General features: G+C 45.7%; 1 protein-coding gene across 1 annotated transcript; it reads left to right on the forward strand.

Moving 5' to 3' along the window:
* Nucleotides 1-464: 464 nt before the first annotated feature.
* On the forward strand, nt 465-13,374 carry REELD1 (reeler domain containing 1). The gene is made up of 7 exons (XM_032464448.1): nt 465-681; nt 2,298-2,517; nt 4,398-4,620; nt 6,506-6,669; nt 10,175-10,508; nt 11,154-11,217; nt 12,029-13,374. Exons 2-7 carry the CDS (start codon nt 2,310-2,312, stop codon nt 12,626-12,628), a joined length of 1,593 nt encoding a protein of 530 aa, XP_032320339.1. The 5' UTR covers nt 465-681; nt 2,298-2,309; the 3' UTR covers nt 12,629-13,374.
* Nucleotides 13,375-15,178: the final 1,804 nt, after the last annotated feature.

Here is a 15,178-nt window from a genome sequence, read left to right on the forward strand (position 1 = left end):
AGGTCAGGAGTCAGGTCCAGGAATCTGCGTTGCTAACAAGTTCCCAGGGGATGCTGATGTCGTGTTCTGGGGACCCCACTGTGAGAACCGCTGACCTGAGGCTCTGCACTGTTGTCCGGTGTCTTGGGCGATCCTTGTGCGCATGCGGATGAGCGAAGACCCCGGCGCTATTGGTGGGGAGGGAGTGCGCTAGGTGGTACTTTTTTGTACCAAGCATTCATCTCTGGTCATGGATGGCCTCAGTCTCACTTCACTGGGGACACCTTCTCCAGCCTTTGTTCACTCAGAAGCAGAGAATGCTGAGATTTGTTCGATGCGATCATTCACCCCTTGAAAGGCAGACCAAGAGGAGGGCATCCGTGTCCTGCTGAGGATGCCAGCGGCGGTCGTGTGCAAAACCGGTCCCAATTCTTTCCAGTTCTTCACAGCGGCTTGAACAATGTTGACGTGGAAACTGTGTGAGGATGTGGACGTGGTCTTAGAGAACTCAGTGTGATTAAGACTGGATTTGGACTCGGAGGGACAGTTCCTGGGGTTGCTGAGGATTAGTGGTAACAGCTGTCATCCTGCCCATTTGAGGAGAAACTGAAGGGAGAAGAAAGGATTTGTTTAAAGGATGTGTCTTTGCAGCGCTGAGAGGAGAAGCTGTTCCGTCAAGCCTGGAGGAGAGTCTCTTCCTGGGTAAGTGGGTGTTTTTCTGGTTCAAGTAGACTTTGAGATCTAAGGAAGGGAAGGAAGAAATGTGTATATGGCTTCAGCTCTGATCGGTGGGACGTGGTCCTCACTCCACTTCCTCCTTAGGCATCTGTGTTTGATCCGCCTTTGGGGAGAGGAGACCACCTTCCGCCAGTGGGCTCACGGGGTGGTGTCTGTGTGGCCCTTCTGAACGGAAATGGGAGGCCCTGAGTCCCCTCAGCTGAGAAGATGCTTTTACAGCTCATTGTTCCTCGTCTTTTAATGTGTCTGGGAGTCTGTAGGAATGTCCTCCTGTTGGGTAGAGGTTTTTACTTTTACTGCTTTGTGGAGAGCAAACTTAGCAGAGAACGGTATGCTCTGAAGGACTCTTTAGGACAAGTCTGAGAGATTTGAGTTACAGATCCTACCGCCTCTCTCCCTCTGTGTCTGTCAATATAAAGGCTGGTGGTGGGATGGTGTGTGAAAGAGGGTGGGAGTGGATGACACTCGATTACTCGGTCATCTGGATTATCTTTTTAGCCTTCCGCTTTTAGAGCTAGTTTCACTAAATTTTTACAATTTATTTTTACCTTTTAAGACCAACTTATTAGAGAGGAGGGCTGATGTTGCCTTGCACTGCTCCTTAGATCAAAGTATTAGCAGTGCTTTTAAAATACGGATGCCTAGGACTGTAAAAACACACAGCTATTTTTTTTTAGAAGAATGCCTGGTAGTCCTGAATATTGATTCAGGGAGCCTTCACCTGTCTTATTTGCTATCTTTCACCTTATTTTCATCTGTGAACTTCTTTGACACAGGAAACTTTCAATTCTTTCTGTTGATGGACACAGAGGTGTAAACAAAAATGAAATTTACATTGTAAATGTTATTTACCCAATCATTTTATATTTACTTGTTTGTTTATTTAATTCCTGAACCAGGTGTTTTGTTTTGGGGTTTTTGCGGGGGTGGGGGGTTGCCAGAATATTTAACAAGGTATAGGGTTTGGGTATAACTTTCCCTGCTTACCTTCTCCGGAAAAAAGCAGTAAAATAATGAAAAACAATCAACAGGAGAAAGGACGAGGTGATAGCAAAGCATTGCAAATTTAAGAATCCCCTGTCAGTAACTGAGAGTCGGCAGATTTGTAGCATTTAACTCTGTAATTCGCAATTAGGGAGATAAGATGCTGAACCGAGCCACCGTATGCCGTGCTGCCTGCCCACACTGGGATGCTGGATGTCTCACGTCAGCAATGATGCATTACAGCTCACACTGCCCTTAGACATCAGACAGCTGGTAAAGAGTCCATGTCAGGACACAAACATTTTCTGGTCTTATTTCTTTGATGTGATTAGTATATCCTCTCTTTAAAAAGAAGCAGGCTTATAAGAAAATTACAGGAAGAGAGGTTCAAAGTAAGTGTTTAGAAATGAAACACTTCCTATAGTCTGGTCTGTCTTTTTGATCCTGACCTTGAATGCTGGTGATCAGGAGAGGCGGCCCCAGAGGTATTTCAGATTTAAAGGCAGTGCGGGATTCAGGTCAGGCACAGTCAAAAGCACGTCACAACGTTCTCCTAAATAGCATATGGATTGAAGCTGCTGTTTCTCGTGACCCAGGGAAAGGTCAGGATGAGGGTCCCCGCCGCCCTCCCTGGCTGGGCTTGTGTGGCCCTCTGCCTGGTGTCCTGCTCATCTGCCTTCTCCCCCGGGGCTGGCTCGGGGGCCTGCGTGGACATGCAGCCCAAGCACAGCCCCGCGCACCCTCAGAACCCGAGGACTCACCCCATCACCCTTCTCACTGGCAGGTCTTCCTACTCACCAGGTGACACCGTTCCAGGTACGTGTGGGAGAGGCTTTGAGAGACCCCCCAGGAGCCCCAGTGCCCTAGTGGCAAAATCCAAGTTGTGCTCTTGCCCCAGGCGGGAGCTTCCTGGGCTGATGTTTGGCTTCTTCCCAAGCAGCAGTTATGTGGCTGAAAATAAGCAGGAAATACTTGCATCATGAAAACCACATAACTAATTTCTACATTGATATTAACCTTTATAAGAGAAGGGGGCACAAATTGCATTATTATAAAGAATTGTTTTGACAGAAACAGACTCACAGACATAGAAAACAATCTTATGGTTACCGGGGAGAAAGGAGGTAGGGAGGCATACATTGGGAGTTTGGGATTTGCAGATAAAAACTGCTATATATAAAATAGATAAACAACAAGTTCCTACTGTATAGCACGGGGAACTATATTCAATATCTTATAATAACCTATATTGAAAAAAGATATGAAAAGGAATACATATATTATAACTGAATCACTATGCTGTACACCAGAAACTAACACAACATTGTAAATCAACTAGACTTCAATTTTAAAAAATTAATCCCCAATTTAAAAAAATAAAATAAAAAATAAAAATTATTTTGTCTTTATTATAAGATGTGAGTATAGTTACCTTCTCCCACAGACCCTTTATTCCACTTTTGATACCAGTGTGAAGCCTACAGCTATGGCAGCCATCCTGAGACTGTCCAGTGACCAAGGCGTGAAAACCCAACTCACTGATGCTGGCGGAGCAGGAAAATGGAAACATCTTAGGATCTTAACGTCATTGAATGGCTTCACCAAATATAGAAACTCCACTTCCAGACTTAGGAGAGGGAATTAAATGTCTTCATTAGTTAACTTTCTGTAAATCAGCTTTTCTGATGCTTGCAACTGAAAGAATCCTGACCCATACAATGAGCAAAAGTTCTCTGTATAAGGATGTCCATCAAAATTGTTCATAGTGCAAAATTAGAAAAAGCGAATATCCATCAATAGGAAACCAGTTAAATCAATCATATGACCTACAGGAAAAAGTCTTATTTCTCACACACATGTGATGTGTGAACCTGTATTTGCCTACTCTGGGTACCTCAAATAAATGGACTCATACATTATTTGTCACTCTGAGCCTAGCTTATTTTACTGACTGTAATGTTTCTAGGTGCATCCATGTGGTAGCATCTAATCAGAGGTAACTGCAGTTTACATATGGAAAATATTATCGAGTTACCCCCTCAAAGAGTTTCATGGTATACTTTTCGCATCACTGAGTGAGTGCCCTAGTTTTTCTGTTGTCATAGCAATACTGGTTATAATGACACATTTTGAAATTTGTTAATATTAGGGGTACAAACTAGTATGTCATTTAAAATTGTTTTAAAAATCATGATTGAGCTTGTTTTTTTTTTCTGTTTGTGTCTACTGATAATTTTCAATTTGGTCATCTTTTTATTGATTCACCATAACTCTTTGTATATTTATCTGTTTTGTATCTTACAAATACTTTTCTCAATTTATCTTTTTTTAAAAATTTCTTCTATATTGAGAATTTTAAGAAATTATCTTTTCCTTAATGGCTACTGGGGTTTGCTTAGAGAGGCACCCCTAACTCCAGTATTGAAGCAAAAACTAAAACAAAACAAACAGCAACCAAAAGCAAGCCAAACCACTGTTTCTAGTTCTTCAATATTTCATTTTTACAGATCTTTGGTCCCAATGGAATTTATTTGGGGTATGAAGTAGCACGTCAACCTTTTTTTTTCCCTAATGAATTGTTTACTTTCTGGGGGCTGCACTGGTCCTAAGCTTTTTGTCTTGAAAGCACTCACATAAAATCACCAGGCAGAGCTACGTCCAGCGTGTTCACCTTGAATGGCTGTTTTCTGTTGCAGTGACTGTGAAGAGCAGTCGTGATTTCATGGGATTTCTACTTCAGGCCCGAAGAGTGTCGGATCATCAAATAGTGGGCACTTTTGTTTTCATTCCTCCTCATTCCAAACTGATGACTTGTTTTGAAGAGGCCAACAGTGTCACCCACTCGGACAAGTCCCGGAAGAGACACCTGTCATTCGAGTGGCAGGCCCCCGCCCAGCCCGTGGGGGACGTCAGGTTCCTGTAAGAGAGTCAAGTTCTGGTTCTTAGTAACTGAACTTCCCCTTAGGAGACAGGGGGCTTCTCCTCCCTTCCTTCTTGTTTCTCGCCTGCCACCCCCTCTGTATGACAAGGACAGGGTCCCTGGGGCTGCCCCAGCTAGAGAGTCTATTCCAAGGATGACTAAAAAAGAACCGCCCCCAATTCCTCTCTCTGCCATTCTCTGTGCTCCAGGAGTGTGGGATTTCCCCTCCTTCTTGAGAATCACAGATGAATTTTGGCCAGCCTCTCCGGGAAATTCTCTCTAGGGGACAAAAGAGCTACTGATGGAAGAGCAGGAAGGAGAGACAGAGTCAGACAGACTGTGAACACTCCACGGACATCTCTGTGCCCCCGCTTACTGTCCCCCAGATGGGGGTGCTGGCAACAGACTCACCTCGTGGGGCTGGGTGAGGATGAAAGACCCAACAGATGCCAAGTGCTTGGAACAATTCCTGGCACCCGTGCGCGCCATTAAAGTGTCATTGTTACTCAAAATGAGACACTGGCTTTGTCATCTTTTTCAAACATTCACATTTACCAAGAAAGTGAATTTTTTTGGTTTGGTTTTTAAGAAAGGGTGTGTGTTGGCCTCTGTCTTTTCCCCACACCCTCATATAGAGAAGAGGGTGGCTGTGCCGAAGGGGAAGGAGGCACCCAGACCCAACGCTTCCCTTCTAGGTTGTCCCCTCTGTGCTGGGGAGCAGTGAGAGATGAGGGATGAGGTCCCCGCCTCTCAGGGTCCCCTTTCCATCCCTTCCTGGTGGCCTAACGCAGGCAGGACAGCAAAGGGAAAACCCCACTTAGAAAGGCCAGGACCCACTCGACTGGTGGTGTACCCAGCTTGTGCCCAGCCTTTGGTACAGAGCCAATGCAGGGGACGTGTCCTGTCTGAAGTCCTTCAACCTGTACCATTACTTTTATTTCCCAAATCACCTCCATTGCTATTTTTAGATTTACCATCTCAGCTGCTCTGTGCTACCGAGGAAGTCATTTAGAAGCTATTATCTCCATCTGACAGGCAAAGGGGCCCAGTCACTGATCAGAAGTGGCTCCCGAGTCCCCCCGTGCTCTCTCACTTCCTGGGACCGTTTCCCACCTTAAGAACGTATAGACGAACCATGACTTTTGCTTGCACCTTAACTCTCTGGGTGACCTCAGCTAAATTAATCACATTTTCATAATTGCCTTCTGAATACTTAAAGTGAGAAAAATGGTACTTGTCAATAATCCCTACCTTGGTGAAATTTTGGGGAGGATAAATGAGATAATGTTGGTGCAAATGACTTTTCCCTGAAGAAAGGCATTATGTATTCAAAATGTTATTTAGAATGTTAGTGATTTATCTCTCATTTTCAATTGAATTTACAATTCCAATGGGGTTAGACAATTGTACAACAGAATTACAAAATTCTCAATTAACGGAGTAATTCAGTTGATGTCACGGTAAAGAAAGTTGAAAATGAAACCTTTTGAGTCAACGCAGTTCTAGAAGACACCTTTTAGTCCAAATGAGATTCTTTTTTCTTTTTTTTTGGAGGTCCTGGGGATTGAACCCCAGACCTCGTGCATGCTAAGCTTGCGCTCTACCCCCAACCCAGTGAGGTTCTTAATGACTGTATGTATTCAGGAGGGGTCTTGATTTGTACCTATCATCACCTCTTTTAATTATTGGCTGCTCTTGAGTTTTTGTTATTAAAAAGAATGAAGTCACCCAAGGGGTAACACAATCATCTCTCTAAGTTCTTCTCTCCAGGTAAACTTGTGTTCTTTTCTTGTTTGTTCTCTCCTTTCTATAAGGATGGTCCAAGGTGTGATTTAAGGACACTAAATCCTCGAAACTCTCTGCTTTCTTTTTCTTTTTCCACAGTTTATCAGTCGTCCAGTCATATTTCGTTTACTGGGCAAGGATTGAATCATCTATTGTGTCTCAACAGACACACAGCAGAGCCCATTCTGACAGCCACGTGGAGCCCAGTTCACGGATGCCAACCCCCAGGCAGAGGCCGGAGGGTATGGAAGGAACCCCACCAGGTACAGCTCTCCACCGTCTGCACTCTCCTGGTCCATAGCATTATTTTCATAGTTACTGATTTTCACTTAGGAGTGACTACTATCAGTTTCCAGCTCCTGGGACACAAGGAATACTGGCCTTGGCTGACTGCAACAGTTCCTGGGAATGTGATCACACAGCTGTGGGCGGGGCTGGCGGGATGCTTGCAAGTGCTGGGTTTGCTGCAGCAAATACACTTTGTCCAGTTCAACCTCACAGATTAAGCTGGGTCCTGGGGTGGAGCGTTGGAACTGAGCTGCAGAACTGGAAAACAGCACATACCTTCCCCTGCTTACCAATCACTGCAATATTTCAGCTCTTTTCCCCAGGCCCCCGAGGCTACCCAAGGAGCATGAGAAAGAAAGAATCCAGCCTTTTTTTTTTTTTTTTTTTTTAATAAAAGCTCATCCAGTTTTTATTGTTACTTTTCAAGGTAGGTAGATGGCTCTTTGCAGCTTGGGTTGGAGAACAGAACCAGGAATGAGAGGCTGTGTTGAGGGCAATGGATCTTCTTCCTGGCTCGTCACAGGACTTCAGACTCCATTGGCCCAGGTACTTCTGAAAAAACAAAGAAACAAAAATAAGTGGGAGGGTATAACTCAGTGATAGAGTGTGTGCTTAGCATGCATGAGGTCCTGGGTTCAATCTCCAGTACCTCCATTAAAAATAAATAAACCTAATTACCTCCCCCTCTAAACAAACAAATAAACAAAGATAGACAATGGGGGAAAAAAATACCTAACTGGCTAGAGAATGTTTGACCTACCTGAAAACTCCTGGTGAAATAGAACTCGTTTGCATTATTTATTTCTGGTTACCAGTGCTCCCCGCGGATGCATTTGTAAAGGCATCCAATCACCCGCACAGAAGATCCAACCTTTAATCTGTTAGATCCCACTTTCCTTTATTCTTTCCTTTATTCCTGCCTAATGTGTTAAGACTGGGATCCGATCTGAATCCCTGACTATGCTAGTCTAGCAGACACAGTCCCAGAGCCAACTCTGGGCCACCTCCCATCCCTGCCTGTGACCCAAACCTTTGTCTTTTTCCCCTTGGCCAGCACTGCTCCTCCAACCTTTCCACCAAGATGCTCCTAAAACCAGAGAGAAGGTCTCAGGGTCTAAGAGTGCGGCCTGAAGAAGACCCCGCATACACAACATGTGTTTGAAATCTTGTGCTCCGGGTAACACATCGCTCAGATGTTGCGTTCTCATCCCTGTCATGTTTCAGTGTGAATATGAATAGAAGGGAGGCTTCAGAAAGATATGTGCTGTTGGTCCTGTAGCCTCTCTGATGGCTGACCCTGGGAACCTTGTCCCCCAGGGGGTGGCCAACCCTAATCTCAGCAGCCACGGGGTAGAGTCTGTATTATGCCGCTCACATTCCTCCCCTCTGCTCCTGCCTGCTTTCCGGCCCATTCCTCCACCCAAGCCCCATTGTTTCCCAAAGGAAAGCGAGTCCATGTGTGTGATGCACGCACAGGCACGTTGGAGGAGGTGTCATCTGACAAAGTAAAATAGATTTCTTAACTGTAAGAAGACTTCAGTAGGCAAATGTGAATTATAAACTTTCCCACTGGGAATATAGTATATTGTGTTTCTCAACCTTCTTTCCAGCAGACCTCGGGGACACTTTGAGGTCATGCTGATTCCACTAGGCATGACCTACTTTTGTAACTCCATGTTTTGCTTTGTGGCATTTCCTTAAACTGAACTGTTGCTCATGATGAACTATTTATCTTTAAAAGGTCAGTTCAAATATCTCCCTTGTGAAACTTTCCCCCTTACTTCTTGGTAGGCAAATGTAATTGCTTTCTTTAGCTTTGGATTAAAGCTCTCATCACGCTGTGATTTATAAGGTTGCACATCGAAGAGTCTGTTCTCCTAGATTTTAAATTCAGAAACAACAATTACCAGTCCGCATCACTTCTGCATCTCCAGCACCAGTAACGATGCTCAGCACACACCGGCTGTGTGGGAAAGTGTCCACGTGCATTTGGAGTTCAGGCAGGAGTTAAAACTGCCAGAATTTGTGCTAAATTCTATGTGTCTGTGTAAGCCTTCTCCGTTTTTCACTCCAGTCTCGCTATTTTTGAGAAATGAAGACATTAGAGCAAAGTGTCACCAAAAAAAAAAAAAGAGAGAGAGAGAGAGAATTCAATCCAACCCAGTTGGACCCCTGGGCATAGAAACTTCTGCCAGCATTTTTTTGGTGAACAGCATCGTGGTCACTCTAATCATCATCGAGGGAAACCCTCAGTGTGGGATGCGTCTGTACCGGGTGCAGCCCTTCATGCGTCTACATCGCTGATTTCACTTTACCTCCTCAACAGTCCTGTGCTGGAGGTACCATTACTGCTGACATTTGCAAAAGAAGAAACTGATGCTCTGGAGGACTTGCCCCAAATCAGAAATTAGCAGAGCGAAACGTTGAACTCAGATCATGACTGGTTTGTCTGCAGCCCTGGGTGAAGTTATTTCCAATGTTCCGGGCCATCATGTGAGCCCATCACAGACCGGAAAGGAGGCAGTGGAGGGCAGGGATCCCACCTCCGCCCCGAGCAGAGGCTCAGGTCCTCATCATAGCTGGGGAAACGTTTAGCATTACTAATACAACAAGAAAGGTCTAGGGCTTTCAAAAATCTGTGATCTCTGGGATTCCACCTTTTTTTTTTTCCCCAGCAAGAAGCAGTTTTAGGCAGAGGTGAGAAAAACTAGACGGGTCGCAGTGGTTTCTGGATTCTCTGATGGGTGACTGTTAAGGATGCACAAGCCCCAGAGGGCCAAGAGTGTATTCTTTATTTATTTGTTTGTTTTTCTTTAAAAAATTAATTTTTTTGAAATCTCGTTGATTTACAATGTTGTGTTAGTTTCAGGTGTACAGCAAAGTGGTTGAGTTACACATATACATATATATATTCTTTTTTCACATTTTTTATTGAGTTATAGTCATTTTATAATGTTGTGCCAAATTCCAGTGTAGAGCACAATTTTTCAGTTATAGATGAACATACATATATTCATTGTCACATTTTTTTCGCCGTGAGCTACCACAAGGTCTTGTATATGTTTCCCTGTGCTATACAGTATGATCTTGTTTATCTAGTCTATACATATATATATTCTTTTTCAGATTCTTTTCCATTGTAAGTTATTAGAAGACATTACATATAGTTCCCTGTACAGTAGCTACACAGTAGGACCGTATTGTTTATCTATTTTATATAGAGTAATGTGTATCTGTTAATTGCAAACTCCTAATTTATCCCTCCCCCCTTACTCTTTAAAAAGACAAAAGAAATGGGGTGCTTTGCTGCTTGGTCAGGGGCTTCTATTACTGGGAAGGTCATCCCTATGGTGACATTTGTGAGGGGCTCACACTTAATGGTCTGTCCTCACGTGCATTAAAGTCTTTAAGCATTGAGCCCACTGTCTTGGTCACGTGCGCTAATCAGTACAAGGGAGACATTCTCCTCTCTCTCTGCAGTGTCTCTGGGCCTTCGCTTACCTGCCAGCCTCCCCATTGCTCCTCCTCAGCAGCGCGCAGATGTCTCTGTTGTGACCTTACTTGGAGCCGCAGAAGAGGACAGCTTAGATCCCGCTCCTGCCAGCGTCTGGGCGACCGAGTTTCTTGAGGGTCCAGAGACTCTGTTCCAACCATCTTCACACACAGCTGCTGTAGTCAGCGATGGCCAGCAACCCCGCGGGGACAGCAGCCCAACCCTAGAACCATCCCTGGACATCCATGGGCTGGAGAGGCTTGTGGCCCTTGGGAGATTCTCTCCAGAGAACCTTGCTTCCAGCCCTGGCCCTCATCACAGGTAATGGCCAGGGGTGGGCCAGTCAGGGCAGGTGCTGGAATGAGGCCAAACACTAGGGTGCTGAGGGAATGGAACCTTCTTGAAGTTGGACCGAAAAAGATCTCAACCATATTTATTATTTTGGGGGGGAGTGGGTAATTAGATTGATTGATTGATTGATTTTAATGGAGGTACTAGGGATTGAACCTAGGACCTCATGCATGCTATGCACACGCTCTACCACTGAGCTATAGCCTCCTCCCTAATATTTATTCTTAAGTGCGTGAGAAACACTGATTGCAGAAGGGCCACTGGTCAGAGGTTGGGGTATGTAAATCATCTGGGGAAACTGGACTCTTAAATAGAGGGTTGGTCTCTGAGGTGCTGCTATAAATAAAATAAAATCTAAATACAGGCTCTATTCTTAGATGGATACATTTATAACCTATAAATATACATTTTATACAAATAAACAAAAGCATTCAGGGAGTTTGCCATCCTCACTCACCTCACTCCCCCCGTTCCCTCTCCAGCCCCCAGTTACAAACTCAGGAGTGTTTCCAAGGAATATGATTGTGTCAGTATACCCAAGCAGCGGTGGGAAAGGTTTCTTTTTGATCCAAATACTTAGAGATGCCTTCTCAGCCCCTTTTTCCTTCCCTTTAGGCCTCAGAATGACCCAAGCTTTGATTCATTGGAAACTTGCCTGCCCACGGATGGAGGGGAACAGGTGATGGTTGTGCGTGCACAGACAGTTTGGTGTTTTTGACCTCAGAGTGGGAAGTTCCAGGCTGGGAAATCAGAGCTATTAGACTAGTAGCCAAAATCAGAGCGAAGGAGGCAAGGGTATGGTAAATACACAGCATCTTTTCCCAATCAATACCAGCCTTCCATTATATGCAGTGTCTCTGAAGTTATCGATAATTATAGAAATTGATGGTTTTAGTGATTTGTTTTCCCACTTAGCTTTGGTTAATAATTCCTCTCTCCTCCTCCCAAACCCTCTCTTTCATAACAACATTGGCCTCAAAATACCATATATGGTCCCAGAGGTTAGATCAATGGGCAATATAAAATGTACATGCCCAGTGATTTACTCTTCCTTTGAAGTCTTAAAAGGAACACAAAATAAAACATGGTGTAATATCCTTACTCAAATTTATTGGAACCTACAGAAAGATTAAATGGTCCCTCTTGCATGGGTCCTAGCATAAAAAGCCACACTCAAAGCTTTCAGCCATTGGAGACAACAGTCACCCATATTTGTCTGGAAGCCCCTTAAAGGACCCTAAGTTTATTCCTGTAACTGGCCCCGTGCTCTCTCTGTGGGGTTTCCATTAGCCTCCCCGTCCCCATCAATAACAAGCACATATTTATCTGCTTGAGTGTTTTACTTTGAGTTTTTAAAAGAGCAAGCTTGAGGCTGGGCTTTCAGCCGCTGCCCGGGATTCTTTAAGGAACTCAGGTGAGTTGCAAAGTTCAGTGGCTGCTTGGGGGCAGACCAGTTCCTTTGATTTCTCTTTTTGCCTTTGCTTTTCTAGGACAAGATGAAGGCCTCTAATAGGACCATAATGAGGCCTCCTCTGCACACTGTCCATCTTACCCGTCCTCGCCTCTGGTCCTCTGAAGCACTCACTGGGAATGGGGCTGACCCTACAACCCCTGTCTTCCAAGTCCCTGCCGTGTCCAGGCCACCCACTGCCGGTGGCCAGTCAAAGGCATCCAGGCCCTCTGCTAGCTTCTTGCCTCAGTCAAAGCACAAGGAGCGAAGAGTGGGGGAGGGCAACAGAGAAGCTGGCGTGGGACACCCCAGGAAGACCAACCCAAGGCCTGAGGTTGGGCCAGATGAAGCCAGTGCCCCTTCGGGGATCCAGCTCCGGATCCCGCAGCTGGGAATCCTGCTTGGCCTTTCGGCCACCTTGGGCATGGCCATGGCCGTTGGCCTTCGCTACCTGTACACCCAGTATTGCCACAGGCGGATGGAAGTGTCCTTCAGGGAACCTACAGGGGATGCGGTTGCCAGGAGTGACGGTGGCGAGACTGAGCATGTCAGGAGGGTGGGCGAGAGCAGCCTTGTTTGGGCTGAAGCGGAATACGACAGCACCCCTCCCTCTGTGGGCACCAGGAAAATAATCCTCTGAGAAGAGGGTGGTGCCAGGCCTCTCAGTGTCCCCCTTAGACCCCGTAGCATCTCAGCTAGAACAGAGCTAAAGGGAAAAGCTGCTGAGGACAGAGATTCACTGTGGCAGTTAGTAAAGGAAGCAGCGAAAGGGCAGCTTTATCAACAGAGGGAGTTCTTCCGAGCTTTGTTGTCTTAACATCTGCAGTTCAGCTGCTTTTATTTCGTTTCGCAATTAGACCTTCTGTTTGAAGAGTTAAACTCAACACGATGAATATTGTATAACCTGCTCATTAAGCAGACTCCCATGGCTGCTAAGCTTCCTTTGTTGCCTTAAGGAACCTGCAGAAATAGAACTTCTGTCCCACCTCAGCGTGTCAGCCTCATCGCCTCGAACTCTTTGGGGGAAAAGAAAAAGTAATGTTGGGGTTGTGTCTCTTGCAAAAAGCAAACAAACGAAAAAGAACTACAGCCCTCCCTTTGCCTCTCCAAGCCAACCCCAAAAGAAATTTTGTTTTCCAGAGTTCAAAGCGGGCTCTGATTTAGTCCACGGGGTGAGTGCAAGGGTGTTCAGTTTTCTTGGAAAACTCAGAAGCCTGGCGAATCTGCCGTGGTAATTGATCGGAAGCCAGGAGGGTTTTAGAGACCCCGATGGCCCCACGTCTGTGGGGAAACAGACGCACAGCACGAAGCTATAAACACCAAGTGGGGTAAGCAAGCCTCTTCACCAGGTGTAAATGGATCTGGGACCTCCTGTCCACTTACAGTGGATGAGAGGCTAATGGACCCCAACAGCAGGCAAACATCTTGCCTTTTGCCGAAGGTCAGGTTGAAAAAAATGATGATGCCAGCATAGTTTTAAAAAGAGCCTTTACTCAGCTAAAAAAAGCATCATGGATGAAGACTGTCTGCCTCCTCTTATGACTTTATGATGATCACTTTGATTTAGGGAAAGTCCCATAGATCCTGCCTGAGGTCCAAACAACGGGTTTGAAGATAACGCTTGAATAGGCTCACCTAATATAACACATCAGAATTAGCTGCCTTTTCAGAGGTAAACGTATTATAGAGTCAAGATCCACTTTAACGTGGAAACAAAAACCACTATAAATTCAGAAAGGGCATTTATGTATTGAGCACCTAAACCACAGAGGGGCTGTGCTGAGAACTGTCCGTATATGTTCGCACTTAACTCTCACAATAACTTCAGCAGGAGTAATTCGGTAGCTTGCCAAAGAGAGAGGGGCAGTCATGACATCTCAATTCAACAACAAAAATATTTTTTTAAAAAAGCTCGGTTGTGCAGAAAAGAGCTGCTGTTTTTTTCCCAGCCCCTGAAAGCTCACTGGGTATCAATTCTAAGACTCTCTTCTCCCTAATCCTGGGGTAGACAGATCTGTCCCCTTGCTTTAGTCAAGTGCCTCTCCAGGCTCCTGGAGATAACTGGATGTTCAGAAATGAGGGTGTTCTAGGAGTGCCATGGAAAGAAACACGTGTGCTATACCCCAGTGGGGGCCACAGGTGCCTCTCCTCCCTACACAGCCCTCCCCAGAGATGCCCTACCCAAGATGCGAAAGAAGGATCTCGCCAGCGGAGAGCTCCCAGCTGGCCACGTCACCTCAGAGCCAGGTGCACCACACATACAACACCTTCCGGATCTTTCCTGTCCAAGAGGCTATTCTTCTGCATAAACAAACTGTTTTGATGATCGTCTGCTGTGAAACGAACTACCCCCAAACTCAGTGGTTTAAAACAACAACTGTCACCAGCGCTGATTGTCTTATATGAAGCTGGACTTGTCTGGTCTCAGCTGGGCAGTTCTTCTGCTCTGTGTGTCATCAAATGGGCTGGAACATCCCAGATGACTCACTCGTGGGGCTGGCAGTTCCTGCTGGCTGCCGGCTGGGCACTCACCTGGGGCTGTAGATGAGCGTGGGAAACAAGGTGGTCTCTTCTCTGTGGCTTCTTCTTGCCTGGTGGCGGGGTTCCCGGAGGGAGTGTTCCATACAGACAAAACCAGAAGCTGGGGATCTCTAAGGCCAAGCCTGGAAAGTGACACAGTTTCACTCCCGCCACATTCCAGTGGTCACAGTAAGTCAAAGGGCCAGCCCTCATTCTTCCAAGGGAATGGCCGTAGATTTCAGTTTTTGGACAGAGAGGTGGCAAAGGATTGGAAGCTATCTTTAATTCACTGCATCGCCGGTTAGACTGCTGACCTGCCACAGGGCTTATGTGAGAGGGGAGAGGCTGCTGTCCCCAGGAGATGCCCTGGTGACGGCATCACAGGGGTCGAGGGGACCCTCCGGGTGTCAGGGTGTGGCACCTCCTCTTCCCCAGCTGGGAGCACCGGCTCAGGCACATTAGTGAAGGGGAGCAGTAGAGTCAGCGGGACGTCTGAGCCTTGGCTTCAGCATCAGAGATAAGCGGGTCACAAAATTATTTACCTCTTTTGGCCTTTGTGAGGATTAAATGCACTTTCCATCGTTAGCTATCTCTAATGAGCTAACTGACATTCCATTGTTATTAACATCATCCTGCAGCTGCAACACTATCTTTAAATCTAGTCCATTTA

Source organism: Camelus ferus, chromosome 2, assembly GCF_009834535.1.
Source record: "Camelus ferus isolate YT-003-E chromosome 2, BCGSAC_Cfer_1.0, whole genome shotgun sequence".
NCBI lineage: Eukaryota > Metazoa > Chordata > Mammalia > Artiodactyla > Camelidae > Camelus > Camelus ferus.